We start from the raw sequence: 22,074 nt of genomic DNA, 5'->3' as shown, positions 1-22,074 counted from the left end.
ATGCAAATCAAAACCACAATGAGATACCATCTCACACCAGTTAGAATGGCAATCATTAAAAAGTCAGGAAACAACAGGTGCTGGAGAGGATGTGGAGAAATAGGAACACTTTTACACTGTTGGTGGGATTGTAAACTAGTTCAACCATTGTGGAAAACAGTATGGCGATTCCTTAAGGATCTAGAACTAGAAATACCATATGACCCAGCCATCCCACTACTGGGTATATACCCAAAGGATTATAAATCATGCTGCTATAAAGACAAATGCACACGTATGTTTATTGCGCCACTATTCACAGTAGCAAAGATTTGGAATCAACCCAAATGTCCATCAGTGACAGACTGGATTAAGAAAATGTGCCACATATACACCATGGAATACTATGCAGCCATAAAAAAGGATGAGTTCGTGTCCTTTGTAGGGACATGGGTGTAGCTGGAAACCATCATTCTCAGCAAACTTTCACAAGAACAGAAAACCAAACACCGCATGTTCTCACTCACAGGTGGGAATTGAACAATGAGATCACTTAGACATGGGAAGGGGAACATCACACACCAGGGCCTATTATGGGGAAGGGGGGGGGAGGGATGGCACTGGGAGTTATAACTGATGTAAATGACGAGTTGGTGGGTGCAGCACACCAACATGGCACATGTATATGTAACAAACCTGCACGTTGTGCACATGTACCCTAGAACTTAAAGGATAATAAAAGAAAAAAAAAAAAAGTGCTTCCATCCGTGGGTTTTCTTTCTATCTACAAGTGTGTAGATTAATGAAATAAACTTATTCAATGTTGTGTTAGTATGTTTTTAGATGCATAAAAAATTTCAAAGCTCCAAGTGATTACAATACTCTAACAATTTACATACATACACATACTATGAGGTGAAGCACTCACCTGAGCAATGAACTGAATAATCTTCACAAATATGTTGAGAGGTGTGTCACGAGGAACCACACTTCGTGAGCCTTTTGGAAAAAGTGCTGACACTATGCTCATAAGACGACTATAGGGAAAAAGATCTAGTCATAATGAGATCACGACATCAACAGCATATTAGCAAAAAGTTCTTCCTATTCTTCATAATATATTGACAGAATTCATATTTCACCCACAAAGTATAATGTTTACTAAAATTCCCAATAGTATGCTTTTTTAAAACAAGAATTTATTTTAACACACTTTATAGCAAAGATACTCACCTTTGAGTTACAGTGTTGCTTTCACATTTTATTCTAATTACATAAACCCACAATAATCTATACAAAGATTCCAGTGCAACTCGAGACATTTTAGGATCTTTATTCTGTTTGAAAACAAAAGAGAATAAAAATAAATTTATTAAAATATTTGCAATCACTTAAGAGCAAACATATTCTCTGTCAACAACTAAAAGCCCATCTTTTTTGTATTCAGTCTAAAATAGGTTTAAATACGCAGGTACATATTTGGCATAGGGTAAATATATGGCTCGAAAGTAACCATAAATGTGGAAATTGAGTCCTTTCTTATACTTTCAAAAGAAAATACTAAAATTTTATTTACTAAATTTTACTTAGTAAATAAAATTATAGTAGTATTTCTAAGAATTCTAAAATTATACACATAAGCTTACTTGATGATAAACAGTTCACACTCCAATACTGACATAACAACTGAAAAAGTATCACTCATTTTTGGCATAACTCATTTGTAGCCCATATACAGTTAAAATTCGGAACACCAAATGGTATTATAGTCATTTGCATTTACGAAATAATGCAGAATATTATGAAGTGTATATCCTTATGAGTGAATAGTGAGTTAAGAGCACGAACTCTAAAACTGGGAAAAACAGGGACTAAATCCAAGCTCCATCCTTGGGCATTGTTGTATTATTCTGAGTCACAATTTCCTCATCTCTAAAATGGAGAAAATATGGCACCTACCTCAGAAGTAAAGTTAATATCTGTAAAGCACCTGGAAGAGTACCTGGCATGTATTAAACGCTCATTGACTATTAAGTGTTATAATTTTTATTTAGAATCAGGACATTATTTAAATTATTATTATTTAGAATCAGACAGTCATTCCATTTCAATTACAATTTGATCAGCAAACTTTTTCTTCATTCTAGCTGTTATAAGAAATGAAGTCCTCAAATGACCAATAAAGCAATGAGATTTAATTGTAAATTTTGAAATGTAGCTAATAATCTCCTTTTTTCACAGAGAAACTATACATCCATTGATTAGTTTTAGGATATACTGATTGTTGTGAATTTACATTTTAGATTTTTCACATCTATTTGGATAAAGATTTGACATAATTAAAAATGGAGGATCAGTGACTGTGCTGATTAGACTCTCAGTATCAATCCCTCTCTCCACTGCCAGATCCATAATGATCCCAAATTTCAAATATACTCCCCCAGTAATTTCCAATTATGTTTGTTACTAATGTAACTAAAGTAACATATAATGTATACTACAAATATAACAACCAAGCATTCTGTAGTAATGTCTTTAAGAAAACATAATTTTCTTTTCTATCATTTAAATCTAAGATATCACATGTCAAAATAGTTCAGCCAGGAGTTAGGAAGGTAGAGAGAAATGAATAGGCAGAGCATGAAGGATTTTTAGGGCAGTGAAAATACGCTGCATGATACTATAATGGTAGATATATGTCATTATACATTTGTCCAAACCCATAGAATGTACAACACACCAAGAGCAAACACTAATGTAAGCTGTGGGCTTTGTGTGCTAAAGATGTGTCAATGTATGTTTACCAGTTTTAACAAACGTATCACTCTGAAGGGGATGCTGATTATGGGGAAGCTAGGTATGAGGGGGGTAGGGAAATTTACCCACAGGAAATCTCGGTACCCTCTTCTCAATTTTTCTGTGAACCTAAAACTGCTCTAAAAAAATACAGTCTTAAATAAGTCTCATTAGTTTTTAGGTACACATGAAATAAAACTTTCATATTGTTAAACTGGAATTTCAAAATATTATTAAAATAATACATTAAAATATTTAAGTCCTATTCTACATAAAACTGTTACCATATGAATGATTAAATATAAAAGTATTTGGATTATCTTAAGTGATGAGGTATCTGGCATGAAAAAACTTGATTTTAAAACAAAGCTGGCATTCACACAATGACAAAACAGCAAGGTGAGAAGTGATAAAAATCAATTATTATTTTTTCAGCTGCTACAATGCTGCTATATGTCTGAATAATAAAATCATCCTAAATTTATCTGAGCTTTAAACAAAGATATTCAATCTAATTTGAATAATTATACAAATAAAAATCTAATGAACTTAATATAAAACAAAATTTTGGTATGTCAGTAAAATATAGTCTTTGACCACTATCATTTTAATGTTTCTTCCTTTTTTTCTACTGTGAACTAAAAAAATGATTTGTTTAAAACCCAAACCAGTAAAGCCACACATGGTGGTGCAAGCCTGTAGTCTCAGCTTGAACCCAGGAGTTGGGAATCTAGCCTGGGTTAGTAAGACTCTCTCTCTGAAAATATTAAAACAAACAAACAAACAAAACAAAACAAAAAAAAAAAAACAAATCAATAGGATAAAGTTTAAAAAATTAATTTGTCAATATTGTATTCCATTAACTTAAAGAGTATACTTGGATTGTTTGTAACTCAAAGGATAAATGCGTGAGGGGATGAATACCCATTCTCCATGATGTGCTTACTTCACATTGCATGCCTGTATCAAAACATCTCATGTATCCCATAAATATACATACCTACTATGTACCCACAAAATTAAAATAAAACAACAACAACAATAAATTATATTCAAAATCTAAGCTACTATCTATCCCTTAATTTCACTGGAAATATTTAAAACATTTTCATTTATAACAGCTAGAAAATGTTTGTTAAACAGAATATTTTAAAATTAGGAATTTTGGTGAAGAATCAGCATTCAGTATCAGTTCTATTTCTTAAATTCATCTTCTTGGGGCCACACTGATATTAAACCCTCTGAAGAATGTTTCTGCTGTGTGCTACTCTTCTCTTAAAATACTAGAAGCAGGTTGGAATAAATACATTAGACATGCAATGCAACAATGGGAAAAGGAAAAACAAATGCCACGCTTAAAGGAAATAAAGCAGTATTTTACTTTGTAATGTCAACACAACTCACCTGGAGTGTTTCTATTTGTTTTCTGATACTGTTGTTAGATGGCATCTAAATAAAGCAATGTGAGACAGCAAACATAAACATGAGATGCAGCACATGCATGTTAGATGAAAATAAGCACAAAACAAGATAGCTCTTCACCAAGGTCTCTATTTAGAAGAAATTTGAAATGTCCAAGACAGTGGCCAAAAACACTAAGAAAAAAAAATTTCACGATTTGGGCATCATGTGAGATACACCTATAATATTCCAACTAAGAGAAAACAAAGTTTTAACTCCCTAATTTTCTTAGAATTTTCTTAAAGCACTGTATTTCAGTTCAAACAACTTTAAATTTTAAATGAAAATAAGTATAGATTGTTGAAAAAAACTCCAAATTATTTTTCTATGATATCTACTCTTATTATTCACCTATCTCTCTTAATAATTCTCCAGAAACTTTAAATAATCACTTTTCACACAAGCACCTAAATTGATATAGATATGGGAATGGGAGACTACCAAATTCTGCTTGGGACAAAAATTAAAGATTTAACTTTTCAGTGAAAATAATGTGACACTCTGTCACAAGCTATTTATGGGATATAGGGATAAAGCTCATTTTTCATGGTCATCAACTTTAAAACCTGGTATGATAATTTTTTAAAACTGTGTAATATCATAAGGTGTCTTGAATTTCATCGTATTTATTCTTATGACTCTAGAGAATAATGCCTTTTTAATATCCTCAAATTATTGCTAACATGTTTTCTTAAAATATTCAGTGCTTATATCCAACAACATTCCTTATACTACATTCAGAATTAACATGGTGGACCAGAAGAGCAAGAGCTATGGAACTATGTGAATATGGACACAAATCCATGCTGGCTCCCGACACATGGGTTACTTGTTTGTCTTCTTTCAGCCTCATGTACAGTAAAAATCAAATGAGATTCTGTACTTAGAGGATGCAGCATCCTAAAAGTAATAAAACCAGTCATAAGAAGTATTGGTCTAGGCTGAGCACAGTGGTTCACACCTGTAATCCCAGCACTTTGGGAGGCTGAGGCAGGGGGATAACTTGAGGTCAGGAGTTTGAGACCAGTCTGGCCAATATGGTGAAATCCCATCTCTACTAAAATACAAAATCAGCCGGGGTGGTGGTAGACACCTGTAATCCCAGCTACTCAGCAGGGTGAGGCAGGAGAATTGATTGAGTCCAGGAGGTGAAGGTTGCAGTGAGCCGAGATCATGTCACTGCACTACTGCCTGGGTGACAGAGTGAGACTTCATCTCAAAAAAAAAAAAAAAAAAGAAAAGAAAAAAAAAAGGTATGGGTCTAATAAAAGTAAATTGTTTTAGGCTTTTAGTATCAAGAGATTAAATGGATCTCAAAATAATTTAGGTAACGCCTTTATCTTGGATCAATTTTCCCTATACATAAAATAAATAACTGTTACAACAGATAACTAGCATAGCTTTTCCTTCAAGGCTCAACTCCTTACCTCAACTATGCAGAGCAGCCACATTATCTAAGACTTAATAAACATGAGCCAATTCATAAAATTTCTGCTGAATAGAGCCTTAATGTAAGTTAAGGGTTAATGGCCAAGACAATTATATTCCAAATCCTCATGCTAAGTGGTTCTTATCTCCTTTAGCCTGGCAGATTGACATAGCCATTAATGAAAATGAACAATATGCCAGAAATATTTAACAGGAGGTAAGGGTTCAAAGAAAACAGAGCATTTAAATGAAAGCCTTAAGACAAAAAAAAGTTAAGGTACTGTGAAGTATTGCAAATATGTTAGGTGAAACGTATATATATAAAAATTCCAACAAGCAACAGAAAAGTATGAACTGTCATGAAAGAAAGCAATCTTCCAGAAACATTTAAATGTGTATCTTAAAAATATTTTAATGAACGTATGAAAATCATACTATTCAGAAAATGATCAGTTCTCTTTTGGTCCCTATATCTGTACAAATTACCAAAACTAAGAACAGAAACAAGTATAATGTAATTAATTAAATAAAATTTATTTCCTGGTTGCATGACATAAAGAGTTTAATCAATTTGATTTGGCCCTGGGAATTTTCATAAATAGTCAAAGAAGGTATATAAATTCTCATCCAAACATGAGTAATATCAGTGTTTATCTAGAAGGAAAACAGACAAAAACATTTCTCAAAGTAGCATATATCCCGTATACCTAAGAAACTGAGGCAGTTTTGAAAATGATACATAAAATCATGAAAAAGACGTACAGGATAACATCCAGTGGATCATTCCTGAAGTATGAAAGAAGAGCCAGTCCTATTTCTACAATAGCACAACAAGCTGCATAGCCAGAGACAAGTCACTTACTCTATCTATCTGCCTTGGTTCCGTTATCTTCAAAGTATAAGGTTTTCAGTCTCAAATCTAACTTAGAGGAATGCCAGGAAATGGAATGTCATGTCTGCAATATTTCTATAACTTGCAAGCAAATATTCAAATAGGCTCATCTAAGTATATATCAAAAGAATATTCAAATCAAGCATTCACACGACATGCAGCTGAAGAATATTCCCACACTTTGTCAGAATTGTGTTCCTACCCAGAGAAGAAAAGAGGATCCTGCCAGCAGAGCATCCTGGGAAGAAAATGATCCTTCTATCTCTCACAGTTTTGTTTTCAGGACTAAGAAAGGCTGAATATGGATGTGCCAAATAATGTTAGTGACAAGTACCCTTTCATTCAAGTCAGAATCATTTCAGGAGCTTTTACAACTGTGCGGATCCAGTAGCAACTTTTAGATATGGCTGGGCATATTTAAATGTGAATTTAGTGATATTATCAAAGCTTTTTCTCATATTGCTCAGACTTAAACCAACATTACTGATTTTCTTAAAAGACAAAATAAGTATCTAGAAGGTTTTGTGAGATTAATACTCTATAATTCTAACAGAATTAACAAATATTCCTAGATTTAAGATACATATCACTAAAAAAGGTACAATTTTGCATTCATTAGGACAAACTAAATTTTCAATCAAAAGTTTACTGATATCTATACACGATTCCCTACAGAAGAAATAAAGTATGTATAAGAAAAGGAATGTGGCAAAGTGTTACTATTCAAGTATACCAATAGTAACAAAAGTTTCATTATGCACTGTTTATAACCAATTTATATGCATAAACAAAATATACCAGTCAGTATTTACACATCAGAAGTGTGATTACATCTTACCTTTAAATGTGACAAACAGTTCTGTAGGAAAATATGCCAGTTATTTAAAAAAAATTGTTTCTGACTGACACATAAAAGGCAGGTAATTAGTGGATATAAAGCCTATAGGAGATGGGGAAAAGACAGAATTAACATTTTTCATCGAAAAGCACTGGACTTTTAAATTTTATATTTCATTTATTCTCATAAGCAAGGAAACAAATCTTTTAAGCAGTTTTCCAATTTGTAATAAGAAATATAATCTCATAGAATAATCTAACACAGAAAGATAAAGGGTAAATTTTCTATGAGGAAAATTCCTTGACTGAGCATACCTCTCTGAGTTAGAACATGCTATTAGTTCTCCCTCAACCCATTAGTCCCTCATCCATTTTGTGGTTATGACTAGTCCCTGGGATCAGATGACAGACAGCATTAAAGTTTTAGCTTTCTGTTTGTCAAATATGTAACTTCCCGATGGCTACATTAAGTACTCTAAGCCTCACTTTCCAAACACATAAAGTGAAGGACAATAATCACAAATATCTTACAGGGTTGTGAAGCTTAAAGTAAGATTAAAAAAGTACAAAGTACTTAGTTCAATGCCTGGCACAATCCATGTTTACTATTACTGTATCTCTAGTTTAGATGGTCAAATATTTGACCAATTCTCCAAACCTTCTCCAAGCTACATAAAAGTTATGTGAAATAAGACAGGTAGAAAAAAATGCCTTTACTCTCTGAATAGAAAAGATATAAACAGACGGAAAACAGCTGCTAAAATCACTTTATGACAGTGATCCTCTGAGGTTACAACATATTTTTACTGTACCTTCTCTGTGTTTAGATACACAAATATTATTCTGTTACAACTGCCCACAGTAATCAGTACAGCAACGTGCTGTACAGGTTTGCAGCCTGGGAGCAATAGGCTATACCATATAACCTAGGTGTGTAGTAGGCTATACTACTTAGGTTTGTGTAAGTACATTCAACGATGTTTGCACAATGAAATAGCCTAACGACACATTTCTTAGAACATATTTCTATTATTAAGCAATGCATGACTACCTAGAAGGAAGTCTGAACAACTCAACAAATGCAGAGCTAGTAAAATTAAGAACAGAACATTTAAATAGAGCAATGCAAAAAATACGTATGTAAAACTTGCCCTTGTATTGCACTTCAGGGGTTTTACAATTTCAGATTTTACCATTCTCTTTAATCTCCACTGAATTCATAAATCAATTATAAAAATCCCAATTAAATATGAAAAGGTTTGAAATGTTTCTTAATACCAATGAATGCTTCTTTCTCGAGCTCAGTTCAAAAGTAGTCTGATAAAGCATCTCCACAAAATTTTTCAAACAGGGAACATTCACTTCATTTTTAACAGTCTAGTAAAAAGATAATGCAAACAAAGAAAATGATTACAGACGTTAGATTAAACTATACAAAGATTACAAGAACTTTCTGTAAGGTTTGAAATTGGTTAATAATTCACTGAGACTCTCACTGAAGTATTACAATGTGCCAAGTGACCAAATGGTAAGTACATAAGATAAACCTGGTCCTAGCCCTGAGTGCACAAAGTGGGAATACAGGCTAAGAGGACACAGTATAACAGGTCCATTGAGAGCAAATTCTCTGTGCTCCTGGAGTACTCAAAAGGGGCCCCTATGGAAAAATTCAACAAGGAAGTAACATCTAAGCTGCATCCAACATCTCTTACCAGAAATACTACTAAAGCCTCCCATTTAACCTTGCTGGCCTTAACTCCCACCCTCTGACCATGTGCATGGGGACCCAGCTTTAGGAGCTTTCTTGCTGTTCCTAAAACGCATCAAAGCATTTCTTGCCTTAGGATGTCTACGCTGGGGCCTGCTGCCCGAGAAGCGCTGGGGCCTGCTGCCCGAGAAGCTCCTCCCACAGACACAGGAAGTCTTACTGTCTCATTCCTTTAGTTTTTGCTCAATTGCTACCAACTCTTTTGAGGTGGTGGTCTTTCCTAATCACACTCTTTTTAAAATTTCAACTCCCTCACCCCTTTGGCAATCCTATGCCCCCTACCCTGTTTACATTTCTTCACATTACTCTCCACAATCTGACATACTGCCTATTTTATACACTAGTTTATTTTCTATTCCTGCACTAGTAATTAAAATATACGGTACTAGGGAGTCTTTCCTATCATATTAATTGTTGTGTTCCCGTGTGCACAGATGAAGACCTGACACACAGAACGCACTCAATACATAAATGAGTAAAGAAAGAGAAGCCAGCTAGAGAAAGAGGGGAGGGAGGTTACCAGAGAGGCATGAATGTTCCAGGCAGGAGCTGTATGTGCAGAGGTCTAGTATTATGGGTTGAATCATATCCCCCAAAATTCATGTTGAAGTCCTAACCCCATACACATCAGAAGGTGACTTCATTAGGAAATAGGTCATTGCAGATCACATTAATTAAGTTAGGATCGGGAAGACCCTAATCCACATAACTGGTATCCTTTCAAAAAGGGGAAATTTGAACAGAGACATACACTCAAGGAGAATGCCATGTGACAATGAAGGCAGGGAGCAGAACCATGCTTCTACAAGCCAAGAAACACAAAAAATTTTCAGTATACACGAGAGGCTAAGCAAGGGGCATGGAGCAGGTTCTTCCTCACAGCCCTTAGAAGGAACCAACCTGCAGGCACTTTGATTTTACACTCTAGCCTCCACAAATATGAGACAATATACATTTCTGTTGTTAAGCTATCCAGTTTGCAGTACTTTATTACGGCTGCCCTAGCAGGCTAATAAACCTGGACACAAAAGCAAATATGGTATAAAAGAATCAGGCAACATGATGATAATGGACCATTGTCAAGAGCCTCTCTTCCTACAACCTGCTGCTTTTCATGAACTGCCTTAAAAACCAAAACCTAATCTCAGTGGCAGAAAAAAAAATGGATGATCAAACAAAGGAGGAAGTGCAAATGATCATTTGGAAGGAATAAGCAGTAATTCAAACAACTTACAAGAAAAGAAATCAAAGTGCATATCTAATGAAAGACTAAAACTGACATGACTTATACATGACAGCCTGTTTTCTTTTTTATAAAATGAGCCCAATTCATATGGCTAAAACTGGGTGGGAGGAAACGGGGCTGTGTAACTCCAATAAACCACTTGCAAACCGTTAATTTATGAGTTTTATGTGTCACCATGTTTTAAAATCTTCAATGCAAAACAAATTTTAAAAAAACATGTCAGTCACTCTCATTAATATTTTAAATTCTTAACTTTTAAAACAATTCTCTGTTCACCTTTTCTAAACATGCTTTAAAGGCAGGACCTGAATACTATAAACCAATTCATATAAGCCCATAGGTCACAAGTCAGTGAATTCAATGTTTAAAAATGAAAGCCAAAACAGTTCAGTTTTTCAATATGTAATACATTTCTTCATTTTTTGAGATGTTAACTAGAATAAAATCTGAACAAAACTAATGTAATTAATTTCCATTTCTAGCCAAGATGGAATGAAGGGAGCTGGATTTCCCCTACCATCTGAAACAACCAAAAAAACAAAATACATGAAATGATATCTAAAACACTGTATGATCAACAAAAGGAAGAGACCTCGGAGCAACAGGAAGCAAATGAGATGAGTCCTCCCAAGGCCATAGCTTATTGTCATGTAAGTATTTTTAGGAAAAAAATGAAAGTATAAGGTTGATAAGGTTCTTGTATAACATACAAATTGTACGAAAATAAAAAAACATACTTACAGCAGCTACAGGGATAAGAATCTCCACAAATAAACCAGCAAGTGCATGTTTTATGTCTTTATCTTTCACTTCTAAGAAATACTGAGCACATTCCTTAAAGGGAAAGAGGGTATATACTTAGATTAACAAAAGAGGAAAGGTTAAAGAATTTGTAATATCACAATAATTTTGTGAACACTCTGCCATTTTACCAAAAAACTAAGGTCAATGCATCTTCAAGTCAAAAAACAAAGTTTGCCAGGCCTGGTGGCTCAAACCTGTAATCCCAGCACTTTGGGAGGCTGAGGCGGGCAGATCACCTGAGGTCAGGAGTTTCAGACCAGCCTGGCCAGTGTGGTGAAATCCCGTCTCTACTTAAAAAAAAAAAAAAAAAAATTAGCCGGGCCTGGTGGCAGGCGCCTGTAATCCCAACTACTTGGGAGGCTGAGGCAGGAGAATCGCTTCAATCAGGAAGGTGGAGGCTGCAGTAAGCCGAGATCATGCCACTGCACCCCAGCCTGAGTGACAGAGTGAGACTCTGTCTCAAGGAAAAACAAAAAAAAAAATAATTTACACTTATGACAACTTAACACATGGAATAAGAGACTAAAATTGATGCCATTAATTTACGTATATTTTGTTTCTTTTAAAAAGTCATGAAGAGCAAGAACTGTTAGGCTTGCTCTATTTAGTGTCATTTAGAAGGTATATCACCTGCATAAATTGAAATGATGCTTCAAAATCTTCTACAGGATACATTTTTACTCGAAAAAATTTCATTCCCATTATTAAGCTGATGACACTTTGTACCACATGTGGGCTTTGTTCCTTTTGTCGCAGTTCTTTTAATTCTGTCACAAACTTCTTCCTTACAGCCTGAAACCTTTAATACACGTGGAGACATCATTTGATTTGAATTAAAAACACTACTTTCCACATGATATTTAAGGGTAAAAATCAAAAGGTATGCTACCTAAATATCATCTCCTTTCTCTACCTTCATTACAGTTGCCAGAAAGGCACACAGAGGAAAATAAAAATTGCTACTATAAATTTGCTGTTCATTTATTTTAAAATTAAATTAAAAGTTTCTGAAGGAGAAATAATAGGATTTCTTTATTCCTATATTAACAATATACCACCATTACCATTTAATTAATAACCATAAAAAAATATCAAAAAACCCACCCATAAAACATCACCATGTAAATCAGTGTCTCCAACTTTTAAGGCTCTTTTTATATAAAATCTGTAATTAGTTATATGGCGAGCATATTGAAGACTATAAAGTTTTTCACAGAGATAATCCAATCAATCCTACGGTACTAATTATCACTTAAAATCAATACATCATTACACTGGCAAAAGGCTTTTGAAATGTGAGCATCATCCTGGATTCAAATCACAACTGTTAAAGCTAGTAAGCCTTTCTTCGCTTACATTTGAAAAGGACATCTAATAGTTTATTAATCAATAATACTTAATTATCCACCTCCCCCCTATATATTATGAAACAACTAAAGATTTTACTGATAATGTTACTTGGGGAAGCCAGTTCCTTAAAGTTAAAAAAACCTCAAAGCATGCTTTCCAATGGTCACTGACTACAGTGAGAAGAACAAAAAAAAAAATTAACAAAATATGGATACATGATTGAAATATAACATCTATTTTGATTTTAATCTTGGAGACTATGATACCATTTTTCATGATTGTATTCTTTAGCATTTCATTAAGAAAATTTTTATAAAATGGATAAACTCTTTCCACTGAAATATTAGAATCTAGGATTTTTTTCCTTTTGTTAAACTACTTATAAAAATTATTAGTCACTACAAACCAAGAAAACACATACACCAAGATTCACATACACCCCCAACCTTTATCTCCTTCTCTTCCCCACTTCCACTCAACCCCACCCCCTGCCCTCTTAGGTGCTATCAGCCTAACTCAAAGTGGATCCTTTCACATTTTCTCCCATGCTTATTACATGCATGAGCAGAAAACACCTTAATATTGCTCTAAAGTGGCATTTCTCCTACCACTAGCCAGGTGAGGCTGAGTACCATTTCATACATTTATTTACTGGCTGTTGGACTTACTATCCTTGCCATCTAGAGTTAACTTAGCCATGATGGAGTGTTCTCCCGGATCCAACTTGCTAATATATTATTTAGAATTTCTGGTCTATATTCCTGAGATAGAAACTCAGTTTTGACAAAAATAAAAATAACATAAACAAACTGACATAAAGAGAAATACATCACTGCTCATATCTATGTTTTTGTGTCAATCTAATTACATGTGAGATATTAATATGATACTGTCAATGTCTAAATCATTTGAAATACTCAAACCATAAAATACTAAAAAATTATCATCTATCTCTAAATTATTTAAAATACTCAAACCATATTCTAAGTTCTATAGTATTGGCTATACAAGGGATCCTAGTATATTACAAAATTTAAAAATATGCTAAATAAAATATTTCACTTAATATTAAAATGCAAACTACTTAAACATTAACAATAATTTTACTTGCCTTCTTAGAATTTAGAAAGGTTGTTTGTTATATGATGATTTCAGGGCCAAAGACTCTTTAAAACGCATCCAAGAAAATATCATTTGATACTTTTTTCCTTATAAATTTCCCAGTAGTAACAAAGGAAATCCAAAATCTTCCATAATTGTTACAGCAACCACAAGTTGCTAATGACAAATATATTTTACTGTTTACTAAAGTGATGGTTCAGTACAACTCAGTGTGTATAACTCCTAATGAATAACACTTTTAACTGAGTAATCTGGTATCTTTCATCTTTCCTTTTTGGTGTCTCTTTTACCAGTTCAAACTCTGTTTAGCATTAAAACAAATATGATTAGAAAACACTGCATTGCTATCTGAGGAATAAAAGTTCTCACCTGGAAAATAATTATTAGCTCTGTAAAGAGTTCTAAAAAAAGCTTCTAACAGAATTGTTAAAAATAGGGAAAAAGATAGTGTCCTAACTATGGTTGGCAATTTCTGATTTGTTCGATTCAGACATTTATAGAAAACCCCAAATAAAATTAAAACAAGCGGTGAAATTGAGGTATGACTATTAAAGAGTTTCAGAGAAACAGAGCAGTAAAGTAATAAAAGGTGGAGCTGACTTAGTGCTACGATGAAAATGGTGGATTTAGAACTATCAGTATCTACTGTATTCATTGGTAATGAAGCATTCTAAAATGCAAAGAAAATCTAAATGGGTGATTTATAAAACTTACTTTGATTGGGCAAGAACCCCTATCACCTCTGCATATAAATCCGCAATAATATGCACATTCCCAGTGTTGGTTCCTGAATATCTAAAATAATAAAAGAACAAACATAACATTTCATTAAATTTTTCTACAACCTCTCTTTCCTAATACATTTGAAAATTCCTATCAGAGTGTTGTATAATTTTCTCTGAATATTCATTTACATGATAAAAGCAATACTAATTGTATTCTACCTTCAATTTTACTTTACTATGATATTTAACCTTCTGGTTCTTACATATCCAATCTATAGTACTAAGAAATATTTTTACAAAATCTTTCTAATCAGCATTTTTTGTGGATTTAAAAGAGATGGGGGCTGGGTGCAGTGGCTCACACCTATAATCCCAGCACTTTGGGAGGCCAAGCTGGGTGGATTGCTTGGAGCCCAGGAGTTCAAGTCCAGTCTGGGCAACATGGCAAAACTCTGTTTCTACAAAAAATACAAAAAAATTAGCTGAGTGTGGTGGCATGCACCTGTAGTCCCAGCTACTCAGGAGGCTGAGTTGGGAGGATCACTTGAGCCCAGGAGGTCAAGGCTGTAGTGAGCCATGATCTCATCTCTGCACTCCAGGCTGGATGAAAGTGAGACTTTGTCTCAAGAAAGAAAAAAAAAAGGAAGATAATAATTGCCTTGAACTCTCAAAACAAATCATCAATAAGAATTCAAATAGCCCAGACCTGGATTGCAAAAAAAAGGCAACAATCCCAAGTTAGTATTTTACTTACCCTTCCTTATGTTTAAAGTGCTTAAAAGCTAAGTTTAGAACTTCATGAACTAAGGGATCGGGTACAGGATGAACAGGAATCTAGAATTTAAAAACATTATCAAGTAAGTAAGAGTTAAATTTAAGTTATTGGTTTTTCATGAGTATTCTCATCAATTCAACTAATTAAATCAATAATCAATCTTACTTTTTATGGGATTATTACTAGTCTATCAATCTTTCTTTCTTCTGAGAATCTCATTTTCTCTAAGAATTTGGTTACTCATCAAATTTCACAAGTTCTAAATTTAAGAATACTAGCTTCATAATCACAAATCACTAAACTATGGACTATGCAGTGGGAAAAGCAAGAGTTGTTACTGCTTAATAGTTACTGTCAGAAAGCTAAAGAGACACATACACCTCCCTGTAACACTTACAGAAAAGCACCTTTGTAATGAGTCAGCCCTACATTTCATATAGCCCAATTTTGAACTATCATGAAAATGGCCACAAGGGACACTATCTTTTCTAACAATCTTAAACTATTTATAGACTCATTATTAAAAACCTGACATTTAAATATTCTCATTTCAACTCAAAAAAAGTATATGCTAGTTCCTATTACGTAAAACAAATTTTAAAAATTTAAACCAGTAATAAAAGCCCTACTCCTCCAACACACATAATCACTATTAACAACTTCATGTACATCCTTCCAGACTTTTTCCTACACATCCTCACACACAGGCATGCGTGCATTCCTTAGTTTCACTTAACTGAATAATGTATCTTTCCATGTCAGTATTTAGAGCTCCTCCTTATACTTTCTAACAACCACATAATATTCAATATGTATATATCACAATTTGAGGAGCCCCCTATTAATGAACATTTCAATCCAGATTTTCTATATTTAAGTAGTACTACAATAAACATCTTGTGCATTTAACATTATATACTTGTAGAGTTCCATGGGAAAGACTCCGAAAGAAGGAACTGCTGGGTTAAAGAGCTTACAAGTCACAGCTAACACATATTCTAGTTCTACACAGTTCTACATATCCTTCAGTATACATGGTGCACTGGTTCCAGGAACCCCGTGATAGCAAAATCTGCAGTGTTCAAGTTCCTGATATAAAACGGTGTAGTATTTGCATATAACCCTACGTACATCCTCCCATACACTTTAAATTATCTCTATCTAGATTACTTACAGTATGTAATCCAATGTAAATGTTACATAAATAGCTGTTATACTGTATTTTCTATTATTTATTATTGTATTATTATTTTTTATTTATATATATATATTGTTTTAATTTTACTTTTATGGGTACCTACCAGGTGTATATATTTATGGGGTATTTTATATTTTGATCCAAGGTTGGCTGAATCCATGGATGTGGAACTTACAGAAATATGAAGACCCTGACTATGTGGGTCTATTTTTGAGCTCTCCATTATGTTCTATCAATCAATTTGTATGTGTCTATACCAAAACCATACCATCTTATTAATTACTAGAGTTTAATAATAAGTTCTCGTATCTAGTAGTGCAGGTCCTCTCCTTACTTTTCTTCACAGATGGCTTGGCTATTCCTGGCCATTATTCTTCCATATTCCATTTACAGTCACCTTTTCAAGTTCTATAAAACTGTTAGGATTTTATTAGAGCTGCAATGCATCTATAAAACAATTTGAAGTAACTATATTTGTATATATTTACGTGAAATAACTTTTAGTATATTTTCTCATTTTCTGGTTTTGTGCTTTGACAGAGGTGCCTGATTTCACTAATCATAAGGAGAATGAAAATCTGCAAGACATAATTTTATACCGATTTCATGGGAAAAAAGTTTAGTCTGAAAATACCAAATAGTAGAGATAACGTAAAAAAGTGAGGTTTTGCATATATTGTTGCAAAGGAGCATGCAATCTAGTGAAGGAGATCAGGTATGTCACCCTACAATATATAATTTGGCATGCAGATTATTTTGAGCTAAAGGCAACTGAGAAAGAGCAGATGCAGGAAAAGTTTCCTCTACAATCCTTACTAAATAACCATTACATTTCATTAGTTTTCTGCATATATTTACCTTCCCACAATTTTACTGTTTCTAGAAGCCGAAACCTTTTTCCTTTGTCTTGTCACTACTCTACAACTTATCACTCTTTGTTAAAATGGTATATATTCCAGTCTGTACTCGGATCTTTGAAAAAAAAAAGTGTATTACTTTTTGGATCTTCACATATTTACTGCGAGGCATCCATGTGCATTCGTAATAAACCTTTCGACCCTGGTAATCCTTCTCTTGTCAGTTTAGTTTGTAGGGCCCCAGGCACTAAATCCAAGAAGGTAGAGCAAAAAGTTTTTTCCTCCCCTATACAGTAGTTCTTCTGTATCTACAGTTTTGCTTTCTGTGGCTTACCCAAGGTCAACCATGGTTTGAAAATACTGTGTGTGCATGTGTATGTGTGTGTGTGTGTGTGTGTGTGTGTGTGTGTCACCACATGCATACACTTTTATTATAGTATATTGTTATAACTGTTCTATTTTATTATTAGTTATTGTTGTAAATCTTCTACTGTGCCTGGTTTATGATTTCAACTTTATTATGAGTATGTATGTATACAAAGAAACATAATACAGGCTTAATATCCCCTATCTGAAATGCTTGGGACCAGAAGGGTTTTGGATTTCCGATTTTCTTAAATTTTGGAATATTTACATATACATAATGAGCTATCTTGGGGATAAGACCCAAATCTAATCACAAAATATGTTTGTTTCATATACAACTTATACACATATCTTGAAGGAAATTTTATAAAATATGTTAAATAATTTTGTTCATGAAACAAAGTTTTGACTGTGTTTGACTGCAACCCATCACATGAGGTGAGGTGTATAATTTTCCACTTGTAGTGTCATACTGGTGCTCAAAAAGTTTTAGATTTTGGGACATTTCAGATTAGGGATGCTCAACCTGTATATACAGGGTTTGATATTATCCATAATTTCAGGCACCAACTAGGAGTGCTGGAACATATCCCCTGAGAATAAAGGGAGACTACTTACTATATTTGCTCCAGTTATGGCTGAAGTTTAACAATGACGGCCACGGACAACACTCAGCCATGCTATATGCTCTTTGTTGCCACCCTACTACCACCATCTACACTTTCTGTGTTTATAACACTTGTAGCAGTCTTACAAGATACAGGTATACCTCCTATTTAACAGATGAGGGAAATGAAGTTAAGAGGTTGCTGTGTACTTCTCTAAAATATACTATGTCCCTAGATTCTGATATATGAAAATGCATTTGAGGCTAGGCACAGTGGCTCACGCCTGTAATCCCAGCACTCTGGGAGGTCGAGGTGGGTGGATCACCTGAGGTCAGGAGTTCGAGACCAGCCTGGCCAACATGGCGAAACCTCGTCTCTACTAAAAAATATAAAAATTAGACGGGTATGGTAGCACGTGCCTGTAATCACAGCTATTCAGGAGGCTGAGGCAGGAGAATCGTTTAAACCCAAGAGGTGGAGGTTGCAATGAGCCGAGACTGCACCACTGTACTCCTGCATGGGCAACAGAGAGTGACTCCATCCAAAAAAAAAAGAAAAAAAAAAGGCATTTGAATAAATAAAACAAATGAGCAAGAAAACTTTGGTCTTATCATATTACTGCCAGGAAAGAAAGAGAAACACAGAGAAGTAAAAGAAGAAATACATCTGATCTTTAATTTTAATTAAAAATAATAAGTTCTGCTGAGACAGAGTTCGAGGTGTGATAAAAAATACATAAGTTCTAAAATTTTCCCTTTANGAAAAGAATCTCATTTCAGCTCACAAAGAAAAAGTTCTACTTTCATGGAGTAGTATCTCCATCTTGAGTATGAAGAATTTCTAAGATCTTGTCACCGGTGTGATTTTAGACGCAGCTCTAATTCAACTTCAACATGCAAGAAAATCTAGTAGAAACTATAGTAACAGGCTGGGTGTGATGGCTCATGCCTGTAATCCCAGCACTTTGAGAGGCCGAGGCAGGCGGATCACCTGAGGTCAGGAGTTTGAGACCAGCCTGACCAACATGGTGAAACCCTATCTCTTCTAAAAATACAAAAATTAGCCAGGTGTAGTGGCGCGCATCCATAATCTCAGCTACTTGGGAGGTTGAGGCAAGAGAACTGCTTGAATCAGGGAAACGGAGGTTGCAGTGAGCCAAGATCACACCACTGCACTCCAGTCTGGGCGACAGAGTGAGACTCCATCTCAAAAAAGAAACAAAGAAAGAAAGAAACTATAATAACAAATATTCAGATTTATTCTAAGGCTATTTCCACTACCACTGCCAAAAATTTAATGCTTTTATCACATTATGAAAGTAAAGAACAAAAAAAAAAGAGCTTAAGATAGTGGGAAGTTGGACTAGTCCATTCATTAGCTAAACAACCAATTCTCAGCACCAAGGAGTGTAAACAACATCACACATTAGCAGAATGACGAATCCCCTCCCACATGGACCTTTGGGACTGCTCATCAATATCTAAAATGCTATTAAGTCTGAAAATGCAAACAATCTACTCTGTAGACATAAAAGATATCACCACCTTCTGACACTTCACAATAGTATGAATAAAACCAAGAGCTTGAAATGGCTCACAAACTAGGTTTCTCAACTTCTTGTTTGTTTTAAAGAATGAACATATGACTAAAATTCAATATTAAAAAGAGTATCGCTTCAAACTTTATAAATATGATACTGCTGTTTAAACATGCTTTTATCATGGATCTAAGTCCTTTGGTACTAACATACTACTTTTAGTTAGGCACTACCCCAAATTTATTCTAATGACTTTTTTAGAAAAGTAAAATTAGTCCTCTATTATCTGGAATTAATTATGTTTCCAAGGTGAATTCCACTACTTAATTTCATGATATTTATATTAGCTCTTTGTCTAACTTGTTACAATAAAAACTTTCATTCAATTTTATAAAATACTGGCCATTTCCACTATTCACAATAGCAAAGACTTGGAACCAACCCAAATGTCCATCAATGACAAACTGGAGAAAGAAAATGTGGCACATACACACCATGAAATACTCTGCAGCCGTTAAAAAGGATGAATTCATGTCCTTTGCACGGACATGGATAAAGCTGGAAAACATCATTCTCAGCAAACTAACACAACAGAAAACCAAATACTGCATGTTTTCACTCATAAATGGGAGTTGAACAATGAGAATACATGGACACAGGGAGCGGAACATAACACACCGGGGCCTGTCGGGGGGTCGGGGGCTAGGGGTGGGACAGTATTAGGAGAAATACCTAATGTAGATGATGGGTTGATGGGTTGCAGCAAACCAACATGGCAATGTGTATTAACCTATGAACAAACCTGCATGTTCTGCACATGTACCCAGAAATAATAATTATTTTATTATAATATAATATATTTGATAATATATTAATTAAAGTATAACAATAATTAAAATACTGACCATTTCAACCTAATGTATCACATATTTTACCAATGAGAATTAAGTTTATTTTATCATTAAAGAGAGAAAATTTGGAGTAAAATAAATGAATTTGCTTTATAATCTTCAGAAAATCACTACAATTAAGAACATTTCTTCACCCGTAAAATGAAAATAACAGATAATACGTATTGAGGACTTTCCATGCATCAGACATTATTGTATTTAATTCTTATGATTCTACAAAATGATATTATACATTTTATAGAGGAAGGGAGAGTCAGGGATAGTAACTTGCCCCAAGTTACAAAGCAAGCAAGAGATCTGGCATATTAATAGTACTTGCCATGGCCATCTCCCAGGGTTTATTACGATGATGAGTTGGCGCAAAGGATATAGAGTCCTTCATACATTTTGAAGAGATCCAAATGTGTGATTATTAGAGACAAAACAAATTATTCAAGAAACAAATAATTTCTAGTACATGAGGTCAAGGTCTAACCTATAAGGAATATTTACTCCTCAAGACTGAAACAACCATGTATCAACAGTTCAATCCTCTGGAGACTGTGTGCCTCATCACAGTAATCCTGAACCACATTTTAATATAGGTGTATTATATGTGGCAAAAGTTAAAGTCCTATTAAATTCTAGATATATTACATTGTTTACTCTCTGGATCTATTAAACCTCACGTTATTCTGACAGAAGAAAACTGGGTTAGTCAGCGGTGATGTTTCAGAAAGTTCTATTGATTTTTGTGTCATTTTCTCTAGTTTTATTAGAGAAGCTACAAAGACTGGCCTTTTACCAGGGGAAATAATCCCTATATTGGGTTTCAGATGAATAAAGTGTATCTATGTTCTTGGTGAGATACATATAAATATATATATTTTTTTTATGAGTGCATTTAAATTAGCGTATGGGGATAATAGTAACAGGGGAAGAAGTAAGTACAAAGGATGCTATAGGTTGGAATAATATGGTGAGAGATCCAAAGACAAAGTTAGCTATCAAGCCCACTGTATTTCTTGTTCACTTTGAATCCATGTGAACCATGGGTCAGAAACGATTTTGTGCAGTGCAGTGAAAGTGAACAATGCGTCCACCAAAGAAAAAAAACAAATGTTTTTTTTTTTTTCATTTTTTTTTATTATACTTTAAGTTCTAGGGTACATGTGCATAACGAGCAGGTTTCTTACATATGTATATTTGTGCCATGTTGGTGTGCTGCACCCATCAACTCGTCAGCACCCATCAATTCATCATTTATATCATGTATAACTCCCCAATGCAACCCCTCCCCCCTCCCCATGATAGGCCCCAGTGTGTGATGTTCCCCTTCCCGAGTCCAAGTGATCTCATTGTTCAGTTCCCACCTATGAGTGAGAACATGCGGTGTTTGATTTTCTGTTCTTGCGATAGTTTGCTGAGAATGATG

The 22,074-nt window shown here is 34.3% G+C and overlaps 1 protein-coding gene across 1 annotated transcript in view; it reads right to left on the bottom strand.

The window, feature by feature from the left end:
* The window catches only part of FRYL (FRY like transcription coactivator), a 294,438-nt gene that overhangs the window by 112,690 nt on the left and 159,674 nt on the right, over window positions 1-22,074 (bottom strand). The window contains 8 exon segments of the mRNA XM_017878697.1: window positions 908-1,016; window positions 1,213-1,316; window positions 7,395-7,496; window positions 8,672-8,770; window positions 11,149-11,241; window positions 11,842-12,010; window positions 14,398-14,478; window positions 15,163-15,242. Coding sequence (XP_017734186.1) covers window positions 908-1,016; window positions 1,213-1,316; window positions 7,395-7,496; window positions 8,672-8,770; window positions 11,149-11,241; window positions 11,842-12,010; window positions 14,398-14,478; window positions 15,163-15,242 — 837 coding nt within the window.

This window comes from Rhinopithecus bieti, unplaced genomic scaffold, assembly GCF_001698545.2.
Source record: "Rhinopithecus bieti isolate Rb0 unplaced genomic scaffold, ASM169854v2 scaffold_11787, whole genome shotgun sequence".
NCBI lineage: Eukaryota > Metazoa > Chordata > Mammalia > Primates > Cercopithecidae > Rhinopithecus > Rhinopithecus bieti.
This window is presented reverse-complemented; position numbering and strand designations above follow the sequence as displayed.